This window comes from Lipotes vexillifer, unplaced genomic scaffold (assembly GCF_000442215.2).
Source record: "Lipotes vexillifer unplaced genomic scaffold, Lipotes_vexillifer_v1.1 scaffold921, whole genome shotgun sequence".
NCBI classification, from domain to species: Eukaryota; Metazoa; Chordata; class Mammalia; order Artiodactyla; family Lipotidae; genus Lipotes; species Lipotes vexillifer.
Genome location: NW_006787800.1, coordinates 1,582,733 through 1,603,833, shown reverse-complemented (window position 1 = coordinate 1,603,833; position 21,101 = coordinate 1,582,733). Strand labels below are relative to the sequence as shown.

Here is a 21,101-nt window from a genome sequence, read left to right as displayed (position 1 = left end):
CAAAAAAAAAAAAAAAAAAAAATGATTGTGTCACCCTTCGGTTTAAAGTCTCTATCATCTGTAAAATAAAAAACACCCTCCTTGGGACTTCCCTGGTGGTCCAGTGGTTAAGACTCTGCACTTTCACTGCAGGGGGCACGGGTTCCATCCCTGGTCAGGAAACTAAGATCTCGCATGCCGCCTGGCTTGGCAAAAAAAACCCCCAAAAAACAAAAAACAAAAACACCCTCCTTGTGGCATAACAGAGCCTATGTGATCTGGCTCTTGCCTAAATTTCTAGCTCATCTTAAATCAACTATACCCCAATCAAAATTTTTTTTAAAAAGTGAGTAATTCCTCAAAAAAATTTTTTTCTAGCTCATCTTGGCACCCCACCCCCACCCCCTGCCCGTTACCAAACAGGAAAACATGAGCAGCCTCCAAACATTCATGCCCAACTATACAGAGGTCTCCAAAGAAAGGAGCTCTGAATGCCTTTGACCGTCACCCATTTACCTACCCCTTGCCATGGAAGGCTTTTCTCTTCTCTCCCATTCTGCTGGTCTAACTTTTTCCTTCAAGACTCTTAGTAGCCTTCCTGATTACATCTCACCTATTTCTCCATCCTCATGAAATAAGTACTTCCAAAACACACTTGGCATGGTCTTATCTGAATACGTTACAGTGTATGTAATTATTTATTCAGTGACCACCCCAACTCCCCCCAACTTAGACTCTAAACTCTTTGAAAGCAGGAATATGCCTTATGCATCTTGGTATTTCTAGCCCTGGACCTAACGCTTGTTACATTTTCAGTCTATTTCTGCAGAAGGAAGAGAGCTAAAGCCTGAAGGAGAATAAATTTTGTGAGAAAGAGGAGGGGGCTTGGGAGGTAGAAGACAGGGTCTGAAGAGCCCTGGGGAGTTACCATGGGAAGATGAACTTCCCCAGTTTATTATTCGGCCACAGGGCGGTGCTGCTCAGAAGAGTCCCTTGGTGGGGTTACAGGCTGAGGCTGACTGCCAGATACTAAAGAGGGATCCTCACCAGGAGGCAGACATTCCTCCACTGCCTCCCCAACCCATCTACAGCCCCTAGGCTGGCCTGGTAAAAGAGCCAAGTCCTAAGAAGGGTGCTCGCTCCTGGTCTCTCCCCAGCGACCGATGACGTCAAATCCTACACTTTCTGTGATTGGCTTAGCCAGAATGACAAGCGAAGTTATGGGAAGTGAGCTGGAGAAACATGATCTGGGAAGGAATCTGGGGACCTGGGTCAGCCGTCTGGTAGCTCCAAGCCCACTGGGAGGTGTGAAGATATGGATCATGTGCTGAGCCAGGGAGCTGCGCTGCTACAGCTGCTACCCCTTCTGTGGCTGCTGCCCCAGTCCTGGACTGCCCCTGAAGGTATGGCAGTACCTCCCCTTTACTTCCATCCTGACTGGGGTAGAACCTAGGGAGCCGGGGCATTTGAAAGCGGTGAAAGTGCTTTGTAAGTGGTGAAAGTATTATGAGAGAGTGGAAACGATAGCAGAATTGGGAAAGAGAGCTATACTATGGATGGATGGCAAACAATGCCAGAGGTGCTTTGTAGGTTTCACTGAAGACAATCTCTTGAAGCAGAGATTATTATATCCACTTTCCAGATGAAGGAAATGAGACTCAGAGTTTAAGTAACTTGTGGAAGTTCACCCAGTTGGAAAGTGGTAGAGCAGGGATTTGAGCAAAACAAATGTTATTTCCACTGTTCCTACTTAGGAGTCTACTCTGCACTCTGTCATCAATTCACCTTATGATTCTTGAAAACTCTCTTAACTTTATTGGCCCTTAGTTCCTTCTTTGAAAAGGATGGGGCAGGATGGAAGAATAATCTGGAAGACCCCTCTTACTCTATCATTCTGGGTATTGGGTTTTGAGTAGAAGCTTTCCTCCTGGCTGGGGAGATTCCTGCCAGGAGCTTCAAAGAATTAGAGATTATTTCCTGCAGCTATGGTGCCATTCCCCCAGTCCTGTCTTTGCAAGGTCTGCAGGGTTGAGGGAGGGGAAGTTATTTTCAGAGAGGCCTGGTGCCAACGAAGCGGCTGGAAAGAAGCCTGGAGAGTGGTTTTTCAGTCTGCCATGTGTGTCTGGGGATGGGATGGGATGGGGCAGTGCCATCTATGGCTTAGGGAGGCCACCATCATTCCTTCACATATCCACGTGAAGACTGGGAACCCATCCAGGCCCTTCACAAGTCAATAGGATGGCCTCCCGGGGATCAGGCAAAGGTGGAGACCTTTGGGAGGATGTAACCCTATGCCAGGATGCATGGTTTGGTGAGCAGAATGCAGGTTAGATTTTAGCCGCCACTTACCTCTTTGGCTGGGTGCCTTTAGGTGCAAAGATACAACCAACATTGTGATTCTGAATTACTTGTTACAACTTTAAAACAGTTGGCCTTTTTATGGGCTGGGTAAGTTTGGCGAGATCCCGTAATTTCTTTTCTGCTCCCACTGGGAGGCAACCCACCTCTCCCCCCTCTACCTGAAGCAGGCCTTGCTGTTTTCTAAGCTAAAGAGGAGGTGGCTCCCACCTCCTTGGACGCCACTCTGTCTCTTTTGCAGCTCCTACTCCAGGGTGGAGGGATGAGCTGCAAAACCACACGTTCCTGCACACAATGTACTGCCAGAGCTGGAATCCCAACGTGGGGCTCTCCGAAGCCTACAACAAGGACCAGCTTTTCTCCTTCGACTTTTCCCAGAATATCCGAGTGCCTCGCCTGCCTGAATTTGCTGACTGGGCTCACAAGTCTCGAGATACTTCCAACATTTTCTTTGACAAAGCATTCTGCCGGGCGATCGTTGAGGAAATTGGCCCAGAGCTTGAAGGGCAAATCCCAGTGTCTAGAGGTCAGGGGGTTTTTTGGGGGGTGGGCTGCCCTCTTAACCTCATGATACACTGAATTACTCCCCTTCTCACCAGCTCCCCATCTCTCCTGCTTTCTGGTTCTCTCCTTGGATATTGATTTTTCTACCACCCATGATCTGTACTCTGTTTTTGTTTTGGGGCAGAAGAAAAGTCCCTGGGATGTAGTAGGCATTCAAAACTTAATGAATTCAACAGAGACCAACAGACGCCTACTGAGTATTAGGGCTTGTGTTACGATGCTCAGCAAGATGGAGGGGAGAATAGAAGCATCTGATGATGTGCCTACATTTTACTTTATTTTATTATTTTTTTTCCAAAAAATTTGAGTTTGTTAGGAAATGCTGATGGATCATAGTAGATGAAAGCCCCAGCTGAGGCAGTGAAATGGTACTAACTGCCTTGGTAAACTAGGCTTAACTACATAGGTTAATCAAGCTCTGTTAATGATTATTTATTTTATTATTCTACCATATTTGTTTGAGCATCATAATGTGTTTTTTTCTTGAAGTATAGTTGATACACCATGCTGTGCCAGTCTCTGCAGCACAGCAAAGTGACACAGCCATACACATACATACATTCCTTTTATCCCAGGAAATTGGATATAGTTCCCTGTGCCACACAGCAGGACCTTATTGTCCATCCATTCTAAACGTAATAGTTTGCAATCATAATGTGTTTTTTTTGTTTGTTTTTTTTTTTTTTGCGATATGTGGGCCTCTCACTGTCGTGGCCTTTCCCGTTGCCAGACGCGCAAGCTCAGCGGCCACGGCTCACGGGCCCAGCCGCTACGCGGCATGCGGGATCCTCCCAGACCGGGGCACGAACCCGTATCCCCTGCATCAGCAGGCGGACTCTCAACCACTGCGCCACCAGGGAGGCCCCATAATGTGTTTTTAATGTACATTTGCCAAGATTTAAACTACAATACCGTATGAAAACTGAGTTGACATTAATTGGATGATGAGGTAAATTTTTAAAAAGTATGGATGTGATCAGGGTGTCTTTCAAATAGATCCAAACATATAGTTCCTTGAAACTACCCTTAAAATTAGTATTTTCAATTTTTTTTTACTGATTGGTTCTTTTTTTTTATGGTGGTGGTGGTTATCTTTATTTTCTTAAATTTAATTTTTATTTTATATTAGAATATAGTTGATTTACAATGTTGTGTTAGTTTCAGGGGCACAACAAAGTGATTCAGTTATACATATACATATGTCCATTCTTTCTGAGATTCTTCTCCCATATAGGTTATTACAGAGTATAAAGTAGATTTCCCTGTGCTATACAGTAGGTCCCTGTTGACTATCGATCTTATATATAGTAGTGTGTATCTGTTCATCCCAAAGTCCTAATTAAAATGTGCTTGCTTTTTTTTTTTTTTTTTTTTCCCGTCCGCGGCCCTCTCACTGTTGTGGCCTCTCCTGTTGCGGAGCACAGGCTCCGGACACGCAGGCTCAGCGGCCATGGCTCACGGGCCCAGCCGCTCCGCGGCATGTGGGATCTTCCCGGACCGGGGCACGAACTCGTGTCCCCCGCATCGGCAGGCGGACTCTCAACCACTGCGCCACCAGGAAAGCCCTGTGCCTGCGTTTTAATGAGAAGACAGAGTGTGATCTGTTGCTGATGTGAGGTCCAGACAGGAAGTGCTGCAGGAAGTCAGGGTGGAGGGTCCAGAGTGGCCTGGCTGTGGTCCAGGTCTGGTTCTTGCCTAGACGAAGACCTCCCTCAGAGCCCTAGCTCCCCCTATCTCGCGTCCCCTCCGTATGCCACATCCGCTCCACACACAGGGGTCCCATCTAAGTTAGTCGCTTCTTTCCCTCACCTCAGTACTCCCACAGGCCTCCCCATCGCTGAGGTGTTCACTCTGAAGCCCCTGGAGTTTGGCAAGCCCAACACACTGGTCTGTTTCATCAGTAACCTCTTCCCACCCACACTGACCGTGAACTGGCAGCATGATTCGGCCCCTGTGGAAGGAGCAAGGCCCACTTTTGTCTCAGCCATCGATGGACTCACCTTCCAGGCCTTTTCTTACTTAAACTTCACACCAGCACCCTCTGATCTTTTCTCCTGCATCGTGACTCATGAGATTGACAGCTACACAGCAATCGCCTTTTGGGGTGAGACACTTCTCCATGGAAGCCCAGTTCCTTTGTGGGGCAGAAGGGGGTAGACCCACAGGAGGACTTCTTTCTTCACTGGAACCTTGTTTAGTCTGTTCTCACTCTGAGCTGACCTCAATCTTCCATGCCTCAGTTTCTCCCTTGTCATTCCAGACACCCGTGTCATTCCCCTGGGGCTCCCCAACCAGGTCTCTGGGCTGACCGGCTCCTCTTTTGCTCTAGTGCCCCAGAATGCGCTGCCCTCCGATCTTCTGGAGAACATGCTGTGCGGTGTAGCCTTTGGCCTGGGTGTGCTGGGCATCATTGTTGGCTCAGTCCTCATCATCTACTTCCGAAAACCTTGCTCAGGTGGTATGTCAGGGCATCTGGAGAGGGCATGTGTGGGTGTGCCGGGACCGACCTGTGGCCTGGGGAGCGCATACAGTGGTCCTCAGGCCCTTGGTGGGGAGGCCTGTGTTGGGCACCATGGGACATCCTCCTGGTTGAGGTCCCAAATACACACACCCAGTTCTAGGTCACGAGAATGGCTTTGCATGGGAGAGGAGTGATATGGGGGGCTGGAGGAAGGGTGCTTGGAGATGATTTGGAGAGAAGGAGAGATCAACTTCTATAGGGTGTGTTGCAGGCCAGAAAGGGCCTTTGGGGACGATGAGGATCCCCCTGATTTCCTCCATCCTTCTCTCTCCTCAGACTGACTCTTCCTGACCAGAGTCTGAGGCCAACAGCTGCAGCCATCCAAGCAAGAGGTGTTCAAGTTTGTCACATCCTACCCAGGATCTCTCCTTCTCAGAGCAGGAGGCCCTGGGCCTTCCGCCGGTGTGTGTGTGTGTGTGTGTGTGTACAGGTTTCTCAGCTGGGGGCTCTGCTGTCCCTGGGCTTTTGCATCCAGGGGAACCCAGAGTGGCTTTCCTATCACGACCACATCACTACCATGTCAAGGCAATAAATCTCATTTCTTAATATCAGTGTGGCTTCTTTTTTCACTCATGATATTTATTTCTGGATATTTTAACTTGAGTAAGTTGTCATGTCAAATTCAACAAGCCTTAACCTGACACGTCTGTCCTCATTAGGGAGAGAAATGGGAAAACCCCTAATTCCTCAGCTGATTCCCATTCTCTGGTCTCAGTAAAGCACGATGGCTTTTACTCCTATCAGTTTGTACAAAATATGTGAGCAATGAAGGCAGAGCCACTTTCTGATCATCTGCTCACAAAATGGTGGAGGAAGCTGCTTGCAGGTTTTTCTGGATCTTTTTTGCAATTTACTGTTTGTGAAAATGTTTATGCCTAGTATAGGCTGCCTTGAGGAATATATAACTGCCTTCAACCTACATCATAGCTGAGAAAACAAGAGCTCATAATGGAAAAATAAGCCTTCAGATGCTATTCTAACTCAGTCATTCCGGTTTTGTGAAAACGGTAAAATCCAAAGTTCTTGAAATGAAGCGTGAACAGCCTGGAAGGGCCTAGAATTCACGTGTCCTTTCAGACGATCTGTTCGTTGGCCTGAGTGGACCATCCAAGGAGAACTGTGATGATGCTGTCTTGGGTGGATGGTGGGGGCAGGGGGCACATGTCTACTAGTGGTAATTTCCTTTGCATGTGCTTTGTTTCTTGCTTTTCTTGGTGTTTGGGAGTTGCTTTGGAGGAGGGGGTGGCATTAAGGTGAAGAGTGAAATTATTTTGGTATCGGTGTAAGAGTCTCTGTTCTTTGCATCGTATCAGAATCTAATCTAAGGGAAAATATTCACTTCTTCCCAGGAGTTGGCATCTCCTCTGAACCATCTCATTTCTAAGAGCAGCATATGTACTGGTTAAGAGTGTGGAGTCCAGGGCTTCCCTGGTGGCACAGAGGTTGAGAATCCGCCTGCCAATACAGGGGACACAGGTTCAATCCCTGGTCCGGGAAGATCCCACATGCTGCAGAGCAACTAAGCCCGTGTGCCACTATTACTGAGCCTGTGCTCTAGAGCCAGCGAGCCACAACTACTGAGCCCACATGACACAACTACTGAAGCCCACATGCCTAGAGCCCATGTTCTGCAACAAGAGAAGCCACAACAATGAGAAGCCCACTCACCGCAACGAAGACCCAATGCAGCCAAAAATAAATAAAAATAAATAAATAAAATAAATAAATTTATTAAAAAAAGAGTGTGGAGTCCAGAACCAAACCGCTGGGAATTCAATCGTGACTGTCAAATTTTAGCTGTGTGCCCTTGGGCGAGTTACTTAACCTTTCTGTGTCTTGGTACCATTTTCTGTAAAAGGATGATAACAATGGTGCCCACCTTAATAAGGTTGTTGTGAGGCTTAAATAAATTAACATCTTGAAGAATGCTTAGAACAGTGTTTGGCATGTAGAAAAGGTGCTCAGTAACTTAGCAAGGATTTTCACTGGGGAATTTAGCAGCATCATTAACTTCTTTTCTGGAAACTACTTTGAATCTACCTTCAAGTATTGTATTTTCTCCCTTTGAGATGTTTTTCTTTTCTTTTCACTTTACCATTCTACATCTGTCTCATTGCTTTCTAGTTCTTCCTGATTTCTCTCTCTCCATTTTCCAACTTATCCAGAAACTTCCTGCCAGTCAAGCCTTAAAACAGCTTTTATTTATTTATTGGTTGCCCTGCACAGCTTGTGGGATCTTATTTCCCCAACAAGGGATTAAACCCAGGCATTCAGCAGTGAAAGCATGGAGTCCTAACCACTGGACCACCAGGGAAGTCTCAAAACTGCTTTTATTATGCTGTGTGAACTTAGACAAGTCACACCCCCTCTCTGGGCCTCAAACTCCTCATCTGTAAAGTGATGGGCTCAGGTTAGATGCTCTCTATCAAGCATTCTATAATACTGTCACTTATAATACTCAAGAAGCCTTCCAGACCCTCTCTCATTTGGTGTTCCCCCTTTAATAAAAAAAAATAGTGCCTCCTCTTCCATGAATCTGTTCCTAATACTCCAGCCCTGACTGACCTTGACTGAACTCGGAATTCCAAGACTTGGCACACTCAACCTAGACCTTGTTCTCAGCGCTATGCTGCCTTGGTTTATGTGTTAGTTTTTTTTTCCATACAACTACTTTGTAATTTCAATGATTCAGGGATCATAAACAGTTTACACTCCCACCAACAGAGCAAGGTAGTTCTCACTTTCCTTTATTGTCACTAACACTCGAAATTATTTGACTTTCAAATGTTGGCGATACGGTGGGTGTCAAGTGGTCTCAAGCTGTTGTGTTTTCTTTAATTTAAAAAAATTTTTTTAATTTTAATTTTTTTTTTTGAGCAGATATTAATGTTAAATTATTTATTTATTTTTGGCTGTGTTGGGTCTTCGTTTCTGTGCGAGGGCTTTCTCCAGTTGCCGCAAGCGGGGGCCACTCTTCATCGTGGTGCGCGGGCCTCTTGCTATCGTGGCCTCTCTTGTGGCGGAGCACAGGCTCCAGACGCTCAGGCTCAGTAGTTGTGGCTCACGGTCCCAGTTGCTCCGCGGCATGTGGGATCTTCCCAGACCAGGGCTCGAACCCGTGTCCCCTGCATCGGCAGGCAGATTCCCAACCACTGCGCCACCAGGGAAGCCCCCAAATTTTTATTTTTTAACATCTTTATTGGAGTATAATTGCTTTACACTGGTGTGTTAGTTTCTGCTTTATAACAAAGTGAATCAGCTATACATATACATATATCCCCATATCTCCTCCCTCTTGTGTCTCCCTCCCACCCTCCTTATCCCACCCCTCTAGGTGGTCACAAAGCACGGAGCTGATCTCCCTGTGCTATGCGGCTGCTTCCCACTAGCTATCTATTTTACATTTGGTAGCATATATAAATCCATGCCACTCTCTCACTTCATTCCAGCTTACCCTTCCCCCTCCCCCATAGGGGCAGGACAGGAATAAAGATGCAGATGTTGAGAATGGACTTAACTTGCCTTTCTCTCCTTGCTAGTGAGGCTGGACATCGTCTTATAGGTTTATCTCTCTGTGAATTGCTGATTCATATCTTTTATCTATCTTAAATATGGCTTTTTCTTGTGAATGTACGGGGGTTTCTGAAATATTTTATATAGCAATCCTATGTCAGTATAAATACTGCAAGTGCCTTCTTCCACTTTGCTGCTCATCAGTTAAATTTGTATATGGTTCTTTCCCCAAATAGGATGATTTCATTTTGACAGTCAAAACCCATATGGTTTGTGTTTTCATAACCTTAAGAAATCCTTTCGAACCCCAAGGCAGTAACGTTACAATTTTTGCTGGAACATAAAGTGATAAGGGGAGTCTCCATTTTCTCAATGAGAATATTTTAAAAGATTTTTGACCAAGTTCAAAATTTAAAGTTTTAGGTATATAGAAGTTATAGGCAAATAGTCAAATGTCTGCTAACTGCCTTTATTTAGTTACTAACTCACAAATTTAAAATCACATATTTTATAACATAATATTTTAATGTAGACATATTGCTGTTTCCACTTCTCACATTTCATAAAACAATTTTTATTCTAATTCTCGTGTATTTATTTGTGATTATGCTAATGGCTTCTAAATTCTTTGATTTATTTAAAAAATAAACCCATTTATTTAAACTAAAAAACCCACCAAAACCAGTTTGTTCATTTCTCCTACCTGCCCACCCCTCCTTGGCAGTCTCTGGCAACCACGAAACTGTTCTGTTCTCTGTTTCTATAAGCTTGGTTGTTTTTTCGTTTGCGTTTGCTTGTTTGTTTGTTTATAAATTTATTTATGTAATTTTGGCTGCATTGGGTCTTCATTGCTGCACGCGGGCTTTCTCTAGTTGCGGCGAGTGGGGGCTACTCTTCGTTGAGGTGCGTGGGCTTCTCACTGTGGTGGCTTCTCTCGTTGTGGAGCACGGGCTCTAGGCGCGCGGGCTTCAGTAGTTGTGGCATATGGGCTCAGTAGTTGTGGCTCGCAGGCTCTAGAGCACAGGCTCAGTAGTTGTGGAGCACAGGCTTAGTTGCTCCGCAGCATGTGGGATCTTCCCGGACCAGGACTTAGACCAGTGTCCCCTGTGTTGGCAGGCGGATTCTTAACCACCGTGCCACCAAGGGACGTCCCCGTGTTTGTTTGTTTTAGATTCCACATATAAGAGGGATTATACAGTATTTTTCTTTCTCTGACTTATTTCACTTCCCATAATGCCCTCGAGGTCCATCCATGTTTTTGCAAATGGCAAGATTTCATTCTTTTTTATGGCTGAATAATATTCCATTGTATGTATACACCACGATTTCTTTATGCATTGATGGATAATTAGATTGTTTCCATATTTATAGAGATATTATTATACTATAGAAATATAGTAAATAATGCTTCAGTGAAAATGGGGTGCATGTATCTTTTTGAGTTAGTGTTTTTGTTTTCTTTGGATAAATACCCAGAAGTGGAATTGCTAGATCACATAATAGTTCTATTTTTAATTTTTTGAAGAACCTCCATACTGTTGGTGAATGCTTATGCAACGTTGGTAGGAATGTAAATTGGTGCAGCCACTGTGGAAAACAGTATGGAGGTTCCTCATGTATTTATTAATTGGAATCATTTTAGGATAATGTATCTTCTCCCAACAGGTTTGAGAGAGTGGCCATAACTTGGAAAGGAAAAAACTTAAGGGCTTATATAGAAGGTAATTCTCTCTTTTCTGATGAATAATTTTAGGTAAAAAAGCTTTGCCTTATGTCTGGCCATAAGATATTTCACTGTGCTTTCTTCTATTAGGGTATTGTTCTCCTTTCACAGTTAGATCTTTATTGATCTGGAGTTTTTCCATATGGTATGAGTATGTTTACAACTTTCTTTTTCTCCAAACACTAAATTGATTTTAGTGCCATGTATCAAATATTTGATTTATTCCCAGGAATTTTATGCCAAATTCCCCCATATGCATGGATTTGTCTCTGGATTATTCAGTTCAGTTGGTTTGTCAGTTCTTGTGTCCACTTAATCATGTTTAAATTATTAGGGCTTTTTTTGTGTTTTAATATTTGGTAGGGCTAGTTTCCATTTCTTTGCCACCTCACCTCCCAGAAAACCACATTTTGCTCTTCTTTATCAAAATTGTCTAAGATTCTTATGGACTTTATTATCATGTACATTATAGAATCAGCTTGTCAAGTTCTCCCCAAAATCTGCTATCATGTTGGTTAGAGCTATGGGGGGAAACTGACTTCTTCATGTTAGGATGCCTCAGCCATGAATATGGTATGTCTCTTCACTTCTTAAGGTCTTCATTTATGCACTTTAATATAAAGTTTTCTTTTTTTTCCTAGAAAGTTTTTATACTTTTGTATGTTAATTTCTAAATATATTTGGTTTAAAATTCCTATTATAAATGGTTGGCAATTTTCAATTAGTTTCTAATTGATTATTAAGATATTATACTATAGAATTTAGAATCAAGTCATGGTGCTATTACTTAGTATCTGGGTAAAGTTGGGCAGTCACTAACCTCCCTTTGCCTCCATTTTCTCATAGTTAAAATGCGGAGGAAATAACATGATTCAAGAGTTGTGGTGGCAAATCAGGTAAAATATCCGCTAGTAGTTCAAGTAATCTGGCTGCAGGATGGAAGGAGGTTGAACTAGTTACAGCAACTGTAGCTCAAAGGTCAGGGTCTAGAGCAGTGAATCCTAACAGAGAGGAAGGAGAGCGAGGAGAGGAGAGGTGGGAGGTGGGTGGGCGTGAATTTGGACAGACTGGGAAGTCATGTAATCCTGATAGGATGCAGGAGTGTGTAGTTTTGAAAAGACATTGAAGGAAGTCACGAATGTGGTCTCACGCTCTTGGTTTTCAATTACAAGTGATGGACAAGTTGAACAATTTTTGAGTTTATAAAATGGAGGCTTGACCACGCACCGTGATGAAGAGTGGCCCCCACTTGCCACAACTAGAGATAGCCCTTGCTCAGAAATGAAGACCCAAAGCAGCAAAAATAAATAAATTAATTAATAAACTCCTATCCCCAAAATCTTCAAAAAAAAAAAAAATGGAGGCTTGAGTTAAAACCATCTGTCCAGGACTTCCCTGGTGGTGCAGTGGTTAAGAATCCGCCTGCCAACGCAGGGGACACGGGTTCGAGCCCTGATCCGGGAAGATCCCACATGCCTCGGAGCAACTAAGCCTGTGCGCCACAGCTTCTGAGCCTGCGCTCTAGAGCCCATGAGCCACAACTACTGAGCTCACGTGCTGCAACTACTGGAGACTGTGTGCTGCAACTACTGAAGCCCGTGTGCCTAGAGCCCGTGCTCCACAAAAAGGAGAAGCCACTGCAATGAGAAGCCCACGCACCGCAACAAAGAGTAGGCCCCACTGGTCGCAACTAGAGAAAGCCCATGAGCAGCAATGAAGACCCAACGCAGCCAAAAATAAATAAAATAAAATAAAATAAATTTATATATTTAAAAAAAACACACTATCTTTCCAGAAGAGGAACCTGTGAACGTACAGGGAGGGATGTTAGGAAGGACCTAGAAGAGATTTTTTATTATGGCCATACTCTCGAAAAAGCATAAGACCACGTTTCTGACTTCTTTCAAGGTGCCAATGATGTCATTGCAGTTCGTTTTTGTTTTTGTCAGTACAGGTAGCTGCTAGACCCCCAACAGCACCTTATAACATTGCCCAGCTCGTGTGGTTATATGCCAAGACCGGGATGCCGACTGCCTTCCTCTTCTTCGACACGAATCCAGCCCACTTCCAGTTCCCCTCAATGGAGAGGATTTCCTGTCCACCAAACACACACGTCTTCTCTTTTCTCTTTTAAGTCCACTGGCCTGATTGCTTACTTGCATTAACATAAACTCTTCTCTCTCTAGATGTTTCTTCTCACTCCCCAACCGAGCTGTAAGCAAATGACATGGGAACGGATCCCACATCTCTTAGCTCTTGGGAGTTCCTGTAATGCTTTGCAGGTAAACACCATGGTCAGTCCATTCTGGCCTATGGTGGCCAGCTTAGCAGAAGAGGCAGCGGGCAAGGAGGGGATTCACTCTTTGGGCCCTTGTGTAGTGGCAGTAAAAGGGGGACAGCATATGGGAAGCTGCCAGGGGTTCCCCAGCTTCAGTCCTGGGTGTTACATAAATAGTTATCCAATCACCAGCAATGCACAGGACAGTTGAAACATTCTTTGGGGTTGACTAGAGGTGGGGGACAGAGCTATGTCTGTAACAACAACAACAACAAAAGAAGTAGGGTTAGGAGGAAGAGGGGAAGGAGGAAACCACTTCGCTGAGCACGGGTCTCTGGGTTTTTCTGTCCAGCTTGATTCTAAATAGCACCCTCAGTCTTCTCATTAGTAGAGAAGTGAAATTGTCTACATTTCCTGCAGCTGCCTATGGAAGGTTTCACATCTCCTTTGGCTGCCCAAGCAGAGAGCCAGACATGAGAGGGAGCTTGCTGAGCCTCAGGGAGCTGGCAGAGGGCCACACAGGCCCTCCTGTGTGGAAAGCATTCCTGTGCCAGGCGGGCTTTGGGGACCTTGAAAAGGATCCCAAGACCTGGTTCCTGAAGTTAGGTTCACTGCCTACCTGGAGGGAGGAGGAGAGACGTAAGTGGGGGAAGTGAGCGTGTGTGTAGGAGAATTCACAGTTTTGAGACTGTCGAAAGAAAAACTGGAAGAGACACGAGTTCTAAGAGCAGGAGGAACTCTGAGCATCGGAAAGATGAGACTCAGAAGGGCTGGGGTGGCTTTTCCCTTTTTCCTCTTCTCAGCGGAGGCCTCCACGAGTTACCTTTACTTGGGTCATCTCAGTCCCAGGATGTAGTGAGTGTGTGGGCACACTCAAGTGTGTGTGTGTGTGTGTGTGTGTGTGTGGTGTGTGTACCTCGAGACCTTGGGTGTGAATCTTTGGACCTGTTTTCCAAACTGTAAAGTGAGGACCATTAACAGGTCATTTTTTTTTTTTTCTCTTTTTTTTTGCGGCACGCGGGCCTCTCACTGTTGTGGCCTTTCCGTCGCGGAGCACAGGCTCAGCGGCCATGGCTCACAGGCCCAGCCGCTCCGCGGCATGTGGGATCTTCCCGGACCGGGGCACGAACCCGTGTCCCCTGCATCGGCAGGCGGACTCTCAACCGCTGCGCCACCAGGTCTTTTAAGATTAAATGAGATAGCATGTAAAGGATTGACTTAGCATAGTATCTGTCACAAAGTAGAAGCTTAACAAACTTTGGACTCCCCCTCCTCAATTTTCTGCCCATTCAACACCCTTAATGGTTCATTAGAGAAGTTCAAGTGTAGCGGTATAACCCAGGTGGGGCTGAGCGTATGGGTGCGGTGGGGGGGAACGTGGGCAGAGCTTCAGTGAAGCTCAACTAGTTACACAAAACAACTCTTTTGTTCCTGATATTCATGTATGTTTTCATCTTGGGGGTAAGCTTCCCCCTCTTCCTTTTTTCTTCATAAATATCAGATTCTCTGGGGGTCAGGGACTTGGAAGGAGGACAGGTAAATGTAGCGTCAAGGGCTTCCCTCCTAATCTTTTATTTAGCTCACTATCAAGTCAAATTCAAGAGCTTTCAGAAAGCAAGGTGAAACTTGCTTGGACTTCCCTGGTGGTGCAGCAGTTAAGACTCCATGCCCCCAGTGCAGGGGGCCTGGGTTCGATCCCTGGTCAGGGAAATAGATCCTGCGTGCCTCAACTAAAAAGATCCCGCATGTGGCAACGAAGATCCCATGTGCCGCAACTAAGACCTGGTACAGCTAAAAATATATATATATATATTTTAAAAAGAAAGCAAGGTGAGGAGAGGCAGCCATGAAGCCTAGTGGGGAGCACAGAGAAACCAATTTAGGGTTTTACATTTGTAATGGGAAAATCTATCAATCGTATAGTTCACAATGAGAATGAATTGCTATTTAAAATTTGTCTTTTCCTGGGGAAGAAAAGTAGGGATCTCATTTTTCTAGTGGCTTCATAACGTAGGGACCTGCCCCAGGACAGATGGGACCTGTGGGGGAAACACATAGGGGAGTTTTGAGTTTGGGGGAGACAAGTGAGCTTTGGGCATTGGCCCATCACCAACTAATTATCAAGGGGGTTAAGTGGTATTGCCCTGAGGTCTGCTCTGCTGTCTGCTCTGAGATGGTTCAGAGGGTAGGGGGTTCGGGTTTCTGGCTTACAAAAGCAGAAAGGAGAAAATGAAGCTCATCTGCCTAGGACAGATGAAGCAATGGAAGCCCAGGGAGGGATTTTTCAGGGCTGTGGCCCTGATCTCTCAGGAACTGTTTCTCTTCTGCAGTCTTGCTTTGAGACCAGCTAACTGCACTCTCCCTACATCTCCTTCCTTAGCAGCCCTGCCTCTACCACATGCCCCAGAAGGGCCCCTTGTCCGCCTGTTTCCTGGGTGACAGGACAGACCAAGGAATATGTAATCAAGGGATAAATTCCCAAGTAACTTCCCTTAAAGGAGAAAGAGAGGTTACCTAGTCCCCAGTCTTTGAGGAGGACCTTGAGCGAAAACAGTTAAACCAGTGGGCAGTCCAGGCTGCATACATCTTGGGAATATTGGGTTTATTCTCTCCACTGAGCTAGGGAAATCCACCTACAGACTGTTCCTTAGGAGAGTTAAAGAGACCAGTTGTTAAAAGCCCAGGGCAGGATGAGATTTACCTAGTAACTGATGATGATGAGCGGAGGCGCTCAGCGATTTGTCTCTACACTTGTCCCCACCTACCTAGCCAATCTGACAGTTCTCAGTTTGGGACACTGAGTTAGATGATCAGGTAAGGAACAGGTATAGTATCTAAGGGCTTGGTAGCTCCAAATCGCTCATTTAGAGAGCATCGAGGGGCCCCGGCAATAACCATACTCCCACTCAGTGTTTGGAGATCATCTACCCAGGCTGGGACTTCTCGGGCAGGCAAGGACCCAGGGCCCCTGGAAGAGCGATCCAGGGGACAGGATTCCCCGTGTCTCCCCCGAGGAGAGCATGACTGCCCTCCTGCCGCTGCTGCTGGGCCTCAGCCTGGGCTGCACCGGAGCAGGTAAGGATCCTCCCTTTCTCTGCTCCCTTTGGGTAGGGTGTTCAGTTTTGTTATTGGATTCGGATACCCCAAACTAGTCTGCCTCCCTATTACATACTCCCGTAGCACTTTGTACTGTACCTTTGTAGCAATTTTTTTAATTTATTTTTTTATTGAAGTTTAGTTGATTTACAATGTTGTGTTAATTTCTGCTGTACAGCAAAGTGACTCAGTTATACACATGTGTACGTTCTTTTTTAATATTCTTTTCCATTACGGTTTATCCCAGGCTATTGACTATAGTTCCCTGTGCTACACAGTAGGACCTTGTTGTTTTTCTGTGTAGCAATTTTAATGTAATTAAGCTGTATAATTATTCGTGTAATAGACATTTCCTGTTGGAAGGTAGGCAAAGACGATATCTGCCCTGTTGAATGCTGCATCCCCAGCTCCTAGCACGGTGCCTAGCACACAGCGAGTGCTTCAGAAATACATGTGGCACGAATATTTAATAATGTGTCCAGCACAGAACAAGGCTGACTCTTTCCTTTGACCCCTTTTCTCACTCGATCACTGGCCTTACTGAAGGTCTTATCCTGGGTAAATTGTTGTGTTTAAACATGCAAATAATTTTGGGCTACTTGTGTCCCCATGCTTAGTCTCACATAAAGAGGAAACAGGATCTAGAAACTTCTCTGCTAGGACCATCTATGCCCTTAATCGGGACTCTCAGAGACTCTGGTCCATGAGCTTGGTCAGCAGATGCTGCCTCAGTCGGGAAACCTGTGCCCCACTCACCAGGTGTAACTGAGGCTTGGGCTCCTGCAGAGGACTCTGACCTCTCCCCCTTCTCTGGCTCCTGCAGGAGGCTTTGTGGCCCACGTGGAAAGCACCTGTCTGCTGGATGACGATGGGACTCCAAAAGAGTTCACATACTGTATCTCCTTCAACAAGGATTTGCTGACCTGCTGGGATCCCCTGCAGGCCAGTATGGTCCCTTGTGAATTTGGGGTACTGAACAGCTTGGCCAAATACCTCTCAGATTACCTCAACCATAAGGAAAACCTGATCCAACGCTTATCCAATGGGCTGCAGGACTGTGCCACACACACCCAGCCCTTCTGGAGATCTCTGACCCACAGGACACGTAAGGCGAGAAGGGAGCAGAGGGATGGTTAGGAAGCACAGTTAGGAGAGGGGAGGCCAAGAAGGGTCCCTCACCTGCAAGGGGTTTGAGCTGTGGGCAGGAAAGAAACAGAAAATCGGAGGACCTGGGTTGTAAAAAGAGGGAGGGTTGACCCTTACGAGGACACAAGGTGGTTGACAGGGGTAGGGCAGGAATGAAAAAGGGGAGGTGATGTTTGAGCCAGTGAGGAGCTATCGTGGGGAGAGTAAGCTACTTTTCCTTCAATTTAGGGCATCTCAGGAGGCAGATCCAAGTTCAACCAGGGGTTGAACTGTCAGAATAACCAGAATGGCTTTTCCCAAAATGCTCCTGCCACTGTAGCCCAGGTTCTGGTGTCCCAGGTCTGAGACAGGCCCAGGCATGGGAATATTTGGAAAACCTCCCAGGGGATTCTGATGCAAACTCTCTCACCCTTAATCACTTGCATTGAGAATGACTTGAGATTTTTATTTTATTTTTTTGCGGTACGCGGGCCTCTCACTGTTGTGGCCTCTCCCGTTGTGGAGCAACAGGCTCCGGACGCGCCCGCTCAGCAGCCATGGCTCACGGGCACAGCCGCTCCGCGGCATGTGGGATCTTCCCGGACCTGGGCACGAACCTGTGTCCCCTGCATCGGCAGGCGGACTCTCAACCACTGTGCCACCAGGGAAGCCCTGAGAATGACTTGAGATTTTTAAAAGAAAACTTGAAGTTCTCTATCGTACAGAATACTGTGTCTTAAGATGTGATTTCTCAGAATTGCCTGGGGAAGGTGCTTGTTAAAAACACAAGCCCTTGAGAACCGCTACAGATCTGTTGGATGAAAATATCCAGGGATGCAGGCTCGGGAATCTGTATCTTAACACAATATCTTGGATTTTTATTGAATATTTTGTTTGAAAAACACCCAAGCAAGCGGAAGGGTCACCTAGAAAAATAAACTATTAAAAGATGGCAACATGAATGATCTCATGAATTAGGATTCCCTTGTCCAAATTTAGGAGAGTTAGTCCTGAGTTAGTCTTGTTTCCTTAAACTATTCAAGGAAAAAAAAAAAGGCTTTCTTTATCAAGTCAATTTGTTCAATGAGATTTGAGGACAAGGGTGTTTTCCTACTTTTGCAAACCCCCCACTATAACTCTGGATGACAATTCACTTATGCACTTGAAATTAATACAACGACTTCTGAAACAGCCTGCACTTCAGCCCTGGCTTCTACTTATTGTGAACAAATATAATTTTGGAGGAAAAAGGAAGGAGCAGTGATGAAATGGGAGGCAAGGAAGAGTGAAGCAGGAGTACATTCTAACCCCTCATTTTCAAAGGGATGTGTGTGGGAATGAGGTCGGGGTTGGGAAGGTCGGTGGACAAAATCCAGGAAGAATTCAAGTAGGAAAGAAACCAGGTTGGAGGAAAAGCCAGAATGTTGCCCTCCTTCGTGACTCTTTTTTCCTCCTCTGCAGGACCGCCATCTGTGCAAGTAGTTAAAACCACTCCTTTTAACACGAGGGAGACTGTGGTGCTGGCCTGCTACGTGTGGGGCTTCTATCCAGCTGATGTGACCATCACGTGGAGGAAGAACGGGCAGCTGGTCCTCCCTCATGGCAGCGCCTATAAGATCATCCAGCCCAACGGAGACTGGACATACCAGACCGTCTCCCATTTGGCCACAACCCCCTCTTTTGGGGACACCTACACCTGTGTGGTACAGCACACTGGCACTCTTGAACCCATCCTTCAGGACTGGAGTAAGTGTGGGGCAGGTGGGAGGAATTAGCGTCAAAGCAGAGAGCTACTGTCATTCCCTGGCGGTCAAGTTAGGACTCTGCGCTTCCCCCTGCGGGGGACATGGGTTCCATCCCTGGTTGGGAAACTGAGATCATACATGCTGTGCAGCGTGGCCAAAACAAAACAAAACAAGAGAGCTACATCAGGTGGGTGGTTGTAAAAAGAACACCAATGTTTTGGCAGAGGGAATGGGATGTAGAGAGGTCCTCCACGGTACCGGGGAGAGAGGGAGATGCTCAGAAAGAGTGAGTCTGGAGGAACTTACGGAGGGTTCACGACCAGAGATGGGGCCAGGGGATACAGACACGGAAAGAGTTAGTTATTGTTGGACTTCCCTGGCGGTCCAGTGGTTAAGACTCCGAGCTTCCAGTGCAGGAGTCACGGGGTTCGATCCCTGGTCGGGGAAGATCCTGCACGCATAACAAGAGTTACTGTTGCTGTTGCTATGGTGCTGTGGTTGGTGTTATGTGCTTGTCCGAGGGTGGGAGGGGAGCCTGACTGTCCTGAAAAGAGGATGTCGATTTGGTAACCATATTTTCAGAAGCCAAAATTGTGATGCAATATTCTAGGATTCTCGGATTTCCGCTATTCTGTTGTCAGGTCAGGAATGGGAGTTGGAGAAATAAAGAAGGTCACAGAAGAAAGGGGACTCTCTCGGTCTGGGCGCCATACTGAATTGGGGCTGCTCTATCAGGGATGGAGAAGCCAGGGCTGGCAGACACTTTGGTGTACATGCTTGGAGGCTACTGCTTAAAGCTGGTCACCATTGTTTGAACCCCGGGACTGGAAGTAGTTAAAGGAAAGGAATCCGGGTGGGGGACAGGATTCGGACTAGGGCCAGCTCCAGGAAGTGAGGGCTGTGGACGGGGGTGGAGGCAGGTTCTGGAAGGACCCAAATCCGGAAGTGGGCAGGTAGGAGACACATAAGTACTTGGATAACTCATGGAATGAAACCTTGGAAAGTTAGGAAGGGCGGAAAGACAATTTCATAGGAAAATGCTCAGATAGAGTGGTCAAGGGAGCAAGTATTGTCACCACAGGCAAATGGAGAGAGGGATGGGGAACGCTGTATTCCTCAGCAAGGGTGCTATTGGGGTGAAGGAAAACTACAGGATGCCTTGAGAGGCCCCACCATCTTAGAGAGGATCTGGAAGCAGGGGTACTAACTCAGGGAGAGCGGCTCCCCAGGGAACCATGGGAGTAGAGACCCACGGGATGGGGGTTTTGAGGAAAGGCCACTTCCTTGGGCCTGGATGGGTGTGAGCTAGACCCTTGGGGTCCGGATAAAGCACCTTTGAACCTGAGGTGGAGGTCGCAGTAAATGAAATTGCTCTGGGAATGAGCAAAGAGAAATTGGTTCTAGTAAGTTTCTACTTCCGCAGCCCCTGGGCTGTCGCCAGTGCGGACAGTGAAGGTTTCCGCGTGCGCTGTGACTCTGGGCCTGGGCCTCGTCATGTTCTCTGTTGGTTTGCTCAGCTGGCGGAGAGCTGCCTCCTCTGGTGAGTGACCCTCCTGAACTCTCAATCCCAACCTCTGCTCACATTAAAAAAGTAAAAAAAGAAAAATTGATTTGCTTTGTTGGGTCTTAGTTCCAGCATGGGGGATCTTTAGTTGCGGCATGCGGACTCTTAGTCGCAGCATGCAGTCTCTAGTTCCCTGGCCAGGGATCGAACCCGGGCCCCCTGCATTGGGAGCACAGAGTCTTAACCGCTGGACCACCAGGCAAGTCCCTCTGTTCACTTTCTGTTTGTGACTGGTTCTCCCATGGCTACCCCATTGGCTGTGAATAATACCAGAGACTTTAATCCACCAAGACTGTCCTCCACTCAAATATTTTCTTCTCCTAGGCTTCGTTTTCCTCCCAGGGTCCAATTATCCAGAAGGTAATGTGTCTGTTGGTCTGTCTGCCTGCTGGTCCTTTGGAGCGGGTGAAAGTTAGAGGGAGTCACCGTTAGGTTCAGCTAATGGTGCTGATATTTGGAGCGGGAATGAGCGTCCACCAGCCTCGGGCTGACAGTGTGATTGAAGCAGCCGTTGCTGGGATCAGGAACAGAAGGGAGGAGCACCTACCCCCTTCTCTTCTACCCAACGGAGTGTCTGAAGGTGGCTCCTTAGTGTTTGGTGATCTAGAATTTTCCATATCACTGTATTAAAGGCT

At 46.4% G+C, this 21,101-nt stretch overlaps 2 protein-coding genes across 2 annotated transcripts; both read left to right on the top strand.

The window, feature by feature from the left end:
* The first annotated feature begins 1,294 nt into the window (after positions 1–1,294).
* On the top strand, positions 1,295–5,848 carry LOC103085441 (HLA class II histocompatibility antigen, DM alpha chain). The gene is made up of 5 exons (XM_007460810.1): positions 1,295–1,382; positions 2,579–2,863; positions 4,727–5,005; positions 5,231–5,359; positions 5,699–5,848. The coding sequence occupies exons 1-5, from the start codon at positions 1,295–1,297 to the stop codon at positions 5,701–5,703; spliced, it is 786 nt and encodes a 261-aa protein (XP_007460872.1). The 3' UTR covers positions 5,704–5,848.
* Positions 5,849–12,844: 6,996 nt separating this feature from the next.
* Positions 12,845–20,450, top strand: LOC103085172 (HLA class II histocompatibility antigen, DM beta chain). The gene is made up of 5 exons (XM_007460809.1): positions 12,845–12,940; positions 15,951–16,011; positions 16,856–17,137; positions 18,619–18,903; positions 20,326–20,450. Exons 1-5 carry the CDS (start codon positions 12,845–12,847, stop codon positions 20,448–20,450), a joined length of 849 nt encoding a protein of 282 aa, XP_007460871.1.
* The last annotated feature ends 651 nt before the right edge of the window (positions 20,451–21,101 follow it).